The 7,932-nt window shown below is 36.5% G+C and overlaps 1 protein-coding gene across 2 annotated transcripts; it reads left to right on the top strand.

The window, feature by feature from the left end:
- The first annotated feature begins 1,818 nt into the window (after positions 1 to 1,818).
- LOC309712860 (hemoglobin subunit alpha-D-like) lies at positions 1,819 to 4,072 on the top strand. 2 transcript variants are annotated; one of them, XM_082544016.1, is made up of 4 exons: positions 1,819 to 1,944; positions 2,091 to 2,206; positions 2,671 to 2,875; positions 3,852 to 4,072. In XM_082544016.1, exons 2-4 carry the CDS (start codon positions 2,115 to 2,117, stop codon positions 3,978 to 3,980), a joined length of 426 nt encoding a protein of 141 aa, XP_082400142.1. In that variant the 5' UTR covers positions 1,819 to 1,944; positions 2,091 to 2,114; the 3' UTR covers positions 3,981 to 4,072. The 2 variants fall into 2 exon arrangements, with proteins under 2 accessions (XP_082400142.1, XP_082400143.1); XM_082544017.1 differs by having other exon boundaries at positions 1,833 to 1,944; positions 2,109 to 2,206.
- The last annotated feature ends 3,860 nt before the right edge of the window (positions 4,073 to 7,932 follow it).

Below are 7,932 nucleotides of genomic sequence, written 5' to 3'. Positions count from 1 at the left end.
AGCTTTAATCAATAGCAAATATGGTGAACAACAAAGAGCACATTCTAGAAAACCTAACAGTCCACCTATGGACATAATGGTACCATTCATTTCTTAAGCACTACAGGACACATACTCTACATTAAAAGGCTTTTTAAATCCTCATGGCCAGTCAGTTTGAAGCAATAACTGGAATATATGTCTCTAACAAAAAAACTGCATACTTGTTTTAAGAATACAAGCTTGGTCTTTGTAGGTGTGGACAGATTCACACTTGGCACCTGAAGACTCAGAAGACTGTTGGTGCTTGTTTGAAATCATATATCTTGCTCTATGGTGGTGTCTTTTTAATGTATTTACTTTTATTTTAATTATCTGTGCATGTTCTCATTTTTGTGAATTTGTGATATTATTTATAGTGTGGCTACAAACAGTGGTAGGGCTTACCTACTGACAGGAGACCATTATCAAAACTATGTTCCTATAGATGTTCAGTGTATGTAGGCGAGTAATTGTTTGGAGTTGTTTCTTTCAAACTGAACGATTCTGGCTTTTTTAATCTCATCTCTTTGTTTTTCTATTCAGCTCAATTCGTGCGTTAACTTACTTTGGCACAGTATATGTGTAACACTAAATTCAAGTCGACAATCATAATAAAAAGGTTATTTCTAATTTACCATGTTAAGCTTTGGTAATAATTTTGAGCCACATAAGAGGTTTTATGTGACTTTTGACATGAGAAGGGTTTTTTTTTTTATAGCTTATTATTCTTCCAATTATTATTGATGTAATGTTATTTAATCACTATAAATATTAAAGGGCCACTTGAGTAACTGTGACTCTTCAGCATTAAACATCACTTTTAATGTATATTTACCCAAACAAAAAGACACTCTTGCTGAGTTTTTTTGGTTCACCATATAAAACTGCTATGGACAGCTAGAGTCAATCAGGAGAATTAGGAGTGGCTTAAAAGGAGAGGAGCTAAAAATAAAAAATAGCTTGTTTCAGTGGATGATCTGACGAGCTGTTAAAAAAAAAAAAAAAACGTGGATCTGGAAATGAGCAAAACAGCTCCCCAGTAAGTTTACCATTGCTAGAAATCCAAAGTTTACAACTCTGAATTTTGGTATCCAGAAGAAACGTTTAGTTTCTTTATTTGTTGTTTATTTATTTGTTTAAACTTCACTCAAGCTTCAAATTGGAAACAGAAACAAGTCCAATAAACAATATTAGCTTACATACAAGGCTCACTGAGTCCAGTGAGGTAGTTTTACACTGGCTCATTTTCACGTCTTGTGTTAAGATCAGCAGAGGCATTAAAACTTGGCTTATATGTATGTGATCTCTATGTGCACTGCAGTGTGGTTCATAACGTTATGGGCTGGGCTCACACCCACTGTTCTGTAACCGGCAACTTGTGGACCTGCAGATAAGAGCAGCTGAGACAAAAAAGATTATCATCCAAATTACACTAGTATTGACTCATTTTCTTTATTTTAATGTTGCTAACAGAAGCACTAAATTCTGTTTTAATAGTTGCTAAGGTTTAGAGAACATATTCATTAAAATAAACTTATGATTCAGTCTTAGTTTTTTAAAATGTTACTTTTTAGTGTGCGTGTGTGTCTTTGTTCATTACATGGGAGCAAAAAGCCCTGAAGCAGATACAGCAACTAATCTGCTGAAATGCCTATAAATTAAAAACTATTAACAATAGGCTGAAGAAAAAGAATTCTACCATCAATGAAGGGGGGGGGGGGGGGGGGGCTCAACTACAGCTGCACCTTGAGCTCTACCCCACCAATGATATGGTAAATATGCAGTGTGACGCACATACGGTAGCAGATAGTGTGGTGGTGTGTCGCCCGCACCCTGCCCTGGCTGCGGTCTGATAACACAGAGGCAGAGAGAGACAACACATCTGCTGAGAGGTCAACCAGTACAAGCTGTTTTCTTCAGACAGTAGGAACTATTACTTTTGCTCTTTCACTCATCCTTCTTTTTTAGCATTTAGGTTAACAGGTTAATGCAGCGCAAAAAATGGTTGATTAGTTTCTTGTTTGTTTTTTTGGCTGTAAAGACCTAACACTTTGCATATTTGGCTACAGTGGTTCTGTGTATGATAGGCCACAATGTTGTCCAAGAAGGAAAAAGACTTAATTAAGGAAATATGGGAAAGACTGACTCCTGTGGCAGCAGAGATTGGAGCAGATGCACTCCTTAGGTAGGTTGAGACTTACCTGTGTAACCTTCATACTTTACTGCATTGTCTTTAAATGGTTTTGCATGAAGATTTAGGCTCCTACACACAAAGTAACATCTCCAGTAAGAGTGTGTGTTGTGATAAATAGATTCCTCTACCAATAAGCTTTCATTTCAGTTTGCAGATGTTAATATTAGATTTTAGTATTGTTACAGGATTTCCTAGCCATTACTAAAGTAAGTAGTTACTGCAAACAAATCCCGCAAGAGAATGTAATGCTTATCTAGTGCTCACTGCTGGGTAATTCCTGAAATCTCTAATAGGGATTTCAAGGTGTTGGCAATGATCCGAGATCATTTTAGAAACTTGTGGGCCTCGAGTTCACACAAATGATAGTTGGTGACCAAAGACAGTCAACATGTAGCACTTACTCTGTTGCTCCTATCATATCAGCATGGAAATAATTTCACTTTTCCCTTCTTAAGGATGTTTGCCTCTTATCCGGGCACCAAGACATATTTTTCCCATCTAGACATCAGTCCTAACTCCTCCCACCTGCTTTCTCACGGGAAGAAGATAGTCCTGGCTATAGCTGAGGGGGCCCAAGACATCAGTCAGCTAACTGTCACCCTGGCTCCCCTGCAGACTCTGCACGCCTACCAGCTTCGGGTAGACCCCGGAAACTTTAAGGTGCCTAAACACCTCAGACCTATTTACAGCCCTTCCATCCCCTTCTTGCATTGGATTTTTTTTAAATTTACTTTTAATCTTTTAATCAGAGATAATCAGTTTTTTGTTATTCAGATTTTCCTATTAAGTATATCTACTAATCCAGTAAAGCCTGAACCACAAAATAATTGCCAGAAACTCATGTATCAAATATGATGCACTTGCTACAGGGTTAATATATATACTTGTGCAATTTCTTTGTTGTATGCTATAAGGCGTACAGGTGACTGCAATGTATGAAATTGTATTTATTTGTGCATTTTAATTCTGCATGCAAAAGATAATCCTATTAGTATGTAGGGATTTTTTCAGTAATTCTATAATAGAGTTTAACTGAACTAAAAAGAAAACAACAGATTTACTAACTGTAAGTCTGCTGCTGTTTTGTTTTTCCAGCCTGTTCAGATGACAAATCAACTAGTTTGTTTTATGGAGGAGGAAAAAAAATGGAAAAATGTTTTTTTTAATCTTTTGACAGCACTAATTAAAATAAATAATACATTTGATTAAATGGGTTCCTCCAGGAATATTGAAATGGGGTGCAAAAAGGCAGTATGTGAACCAGTCGGGAAATCTGAAAAATGGTTAAAAAAAAAATTATAAGTGAACAAAATGACAATGTGTATAAGTATACGGTATTGTATTATACATATATGACAATTGTGGATGTTTGGGGAATTACAAGCTGTGAAACTAGCCGTTGTGAGGCGAGAGGGTGAGGAGGAGACGATATTTTTAATGCATTGTTTGGCACTTAAAATTATCAGACATGCTTTCTGTGCAAATTACACAATACTACATCACTATATTAACAATAACACACTGAGGACGACAAATGGCAGTGTGTGGGTTCATGATTTTCAGAAAACTGACACATACTATAAATTATGTAAGTATGTTGTTCACTTTTTACCAATCTTTTGTGTTTCTCCTGCAGCTGCTGTCGCACAGTATGCTCGTCAGCCTTGCCTGTTACTTGGGGGATGAATTCACACCGGTGGCTCACGCCGCCATGGACAAGTACCTGTCAGCGTTTGCTGCTGTTCTTGCTGAGAAATACAGATGAGACTCAAGCACTGGGTTTCCAGAAAGCATACGAGGCATTTATGATGCTATGTAAAATCTTTTTGTTTTTCTCTGTATGTGTCTCTGTCATTACTTTGTTACATTTTTAATGGTAAAAAATGTGCAATTCGTGTGTTAGTTTTTGTACTGTTATATTATCAAATAAAAACAAATCGAATCTGTGGTGTTTCACGCATTATCATATCACGTTCAAAATGCATTGTGTTGATCATTTTCAAGGAATTCATCATTTGACTGAGTTAAGTTTTTTTAGTTGCTCACCGTCATGTCAGCTGATAATTTACATTATTTTACTTAAGCAAGCTTTCCTACTGTAAAATATTTTCATAATAAATAATACATTTACAACTACAAAGGCACATTTAATATTAAATCTAATCTGTTTTTTGTTTTATTGTTTTATTTTTCTAGTATTACAGAAACAAAGGATTCAGGTTTTAACACCAGTGAATTGGGAGGACTCTCCAGGTTTATCTATGGACCTCAAATAAAGTATTTACGGTACACAGAGCAACAGTGCCCCCATTTGGTAAACTGGTGGTAATACAGACGCATGCTGATGCAATATTCAAAGCAGCTCATAGACAAGATGTTAAATGTCAGTTTTTTAGATATTTAAGTGAAATAACTTCTGTAATTTACAGACATCTTTGTTGTGAGGTTGATTACACAAAAATTAACTTTTTTTAGGATTGCCAAAACGTGCTAATACTCTTTTTTACTTAATGGGAGTGTAAATGTTTTTAATATCATGACAGCAGAATGAACTGCATTCATTTCTTCATCCTTGCTTTTACCTTTGCTGGGTTTTTGTTGTTGTTGTTGTTGTTGTTGTTGTTTTTAACATTTTGAGTTGATTGTAGCAGTCATCTCATGTGAAGAGCATGAGAGATAATTTATGCCTTCTGTTTGTATCTGCGCACAGTTACGCACGGTTGTAATTTTACAATCTACATTTTACAGGCTACATAGTCCAAATAATGCCAAATTACTCATAATTTAGGAGCTGTACTACGCTTAAGTTAAAATCCTCAGACTTCTTTCCCAGTAAAGTAAAAATGCACAGGCTTGATAGTTCCTGTGAACCCTAAACTTGCAGAGACTGGTGTTCTCACCTTTGGTTCTTATCTGTAGCTTCGCGTACGTGAAAATCCATGAGTCAGACAAGGTTGAAATATTTTTAATGAGAGGGAAAAAAGACAAAACATCAGAGACACAGATGAAATTTTTATACACCTGACATCTGTGAGGACCGTGCCCTGTTGGCCTGAAGTAAGAGTCTGCTTGAAGCAATCTTAGCATTAAAATAACTGGGAGACTGTGCAATATGTAAGGAAGCAGTTACAGTTAGAGCACATGCTGAAGAGTAGGTGGGGTGTGGGTGTAGATGAGATTGGTAGAGGAAGGGCAGGTGATTGGGGGGATTTGAGAAGATGAGAGTTGGAGATAGGGAGGGTGAAGGGAGCTACTGTTGTTCAAACGTTGAGCAATCAGCAGTCTTCTCCACCTTTCGGCTGCTGTATTGAAATGTAGTACTGTGGGACACCCTAAAACGTACATTTTTCTTCATAACTCACTAATAAATAATACATTTTCTATCATTTTAATAATAATAATATTACAGTAATATTACATTTAATGTAAGATGTCAGAATATCTAATTATGTGAGGGTTTTTAAAAAAAATTTAATTTTTATATAGTTAAAAACCAGGTGTAGATGTCAGGTACGCAGTGGGGGGAATAATTATTTGATCCTGGGGTAAATTTGTACGTTTGTAATTTGCAGGTTTACTGTACAGTGACTGTACAGAATATCAAACAAAAATCTAGAAAAACACATGAGACAAACATTATAAATTCATTTTCAGGTCACTGAGGAAATGATTATTTGATCCCTACAGTCCAGCCAGAATTCTGTTTGTGCTCATTTCTTTGGAAGTGAGAAAAATACAAATTCACCAGAGAATAAAACAATTATTTCCTCATCTGTACCATCAGACTTCTGTTCTAACGTCATGAAATGTGACGTCCTTGCAAGTAAAAGTGACCCTAGGTAATTTTGAAGAGTCTAATTCAATCGTTAGTATCATAGACATGTTCACAATTTCTCTTAAGAATATTGTTTGAATACATGAATTAGATACTTTTTAAAAAACCCAAATAGCCTGTGTTTAATAAGGAGCTGTGATTTAGCTCTTCAATACACCATTTTTCAATGTCGTTTGGTGAAAAATATTTTTTTATTGACAGAAAAGTTTATTCTCATGGAAAGATAAGGTCCTTTTGTTGGGCCTGATTTTACAGCTATGACTCCAGATGTACATTTACAAAAGTTACTAAAGTGGAAGAAAATAAAAACTGTAACTGGTGATCTCTCTCTGGGCATTTGTTCTCGGTAGGTTATGAAGATATTCTTCGATCGTTATGTGTTTGTAGTTTTACTTTTTCAGGGTTGAGTTAGCACGTTTATTGTGTAATGTATTTTCTGAAATTATACGTTTTTGTTTTCCATTATTTCATCAAATGTGAAAAGCATAAATATCTACTTCTATCTTGTTGATAATGTTTAAAAACACAGAAGGAGCCCGTTTAATCTTTCGTATTAAAAATGAAGCTGCTGTGAGGACGTTGAACACGGCGCTGTCTCTGGTGCTGAAATTAGTTTGATTCCACTGCACTTAGCTATAATTTTGTATTTTCTAATTAGTTGTTTTTGTATTCAATGTCCTTTTTTCATTCATTTTTTTAAGTGTAGTGTAGGGTTTTTTTCTGTTAATTCAGATTTTTTTTCCACACCTCATTTTATTTTGTAGCTTAGCTTCGGTTAACTACATTAACTCTTCTATAAATAAACACAAATATCTTTATGCCCAGTTTGTGGTGTATAAATAGCTCTATTGTAAAGATGTGTAGAGGTGAAGGGCTAATTGATCAAGTAGTGGGGCGGTCACGTGCCCGCCCAAGTCCATGGGTTCACTGTTGAGTTCTCATTAATTTCTGGGGCTATTCCGCCACATTTGATAGTTTGCGTTATTCAGCTATAACTAAATAAACTAATCAAATGACCGAGTGACGTAAAGTCATCCGCATGACCATTTTTATCACTGCCAATTCTATCACAGCACCCTGCTGCTTTTCTGTTTCTTTCCCCGTAGGATTGTCTCCCACTTCTTTAATGTCATTTCTCTCCCTTACCTATCCTCTTGTGAATTATGAATTCCGCCGCTTTTCACAGGCTTAATGTCAGAGTTACAGATATATGGGACAGCTCAGGAACTGCACTGTATCACAAAGTCTTCCACCGTGTAAACCTGAAATCAGTGTTGCAGCTGACCTGTTCCGCTGTGGAGAAGAACAGCTATTGAACGGCTTAGATTTAAGACATTAATCTTAGACACTTCCACCCTTTGAGTCCCGTCAAAACTTTCAGTTTTGTTTGTTACAGATTAGAGGGAAGAAGGAAACAATAGTCTAACGCGAAACTTACCGCTGTGGGGAAAGGGGGGGAGACGCGTCATTTCGGTTGTAAGATATGCGATAGTTGATGTGTGTTCATTTAATGGAAGCGAGTGCGTAATTGTGACCGGTGGGTGGCCCAAAGCTGTGAGCGGAATGCTAAATCTTTGGCTCTGTCCTCTAACTTGGTCCTTCCTGCTGCAGTGGGCAGACAGAGATTTTAATGTTGCATTAATGTATTTTCTATCATTAAAAAGGGGTAGGTGTCAATGTGACTGTGTTAGTGCGCAATCTGCAGAAAAAATAAAAAACATGGGCAGTGTGAGCATTTACGCATGAGACACATTAGCTATGTCTTCATTGCTAAATAGAGGGGTCGGGATCTGACGGTAAATGATGTTTGGTGTTCTTCTCGGTATAGCACAGGTCAGCTATACACATGGATGTCAGGTTTATGATGGAATAGTTTATAACA

The sequence above is a fragment of the Aulonocara stuartgranti genome, assembly GCF_965226115.1.
Source record: "Aulonocara stuartgranti genome assembly, chromosome: 8".
Lineage (NCBI taxonomy): Eukaryota > Metazoa > Chordata > Actinopteri > Cichliformes > Cichlidae > Aulonocara > Aulonocara stuartgranti.
This window is presented reverse-complemented; position numbering and strand designations above follow the sequence as displayed.

Excerpts from the sequence above, each read along its gene's own strand:
- LOC309712860 (XM_082544016.1), top strand. The coding sequence starts at position 2,115 with ATGTTGTCCAAGAAGGAAAAAGACTTAATTAAGGAAATATGGGAAAGA. Across the intron at positions 2,207-2,670 it reads GGAGCAGATGCACTCCTTAG|GATGTTTGCCTCTTATCCGG; the intron begins GTAGGTTGAGAC and ends TCCCTTCTTAAG. Across the intron at positions 2,876-3,851 it reads TAGACCCCGGAAACTTTAAG|CTGCTGTCGCACAGTATGCT; the intron begins GTGCCTAAACAC and ends TTTCTCCTGCAG.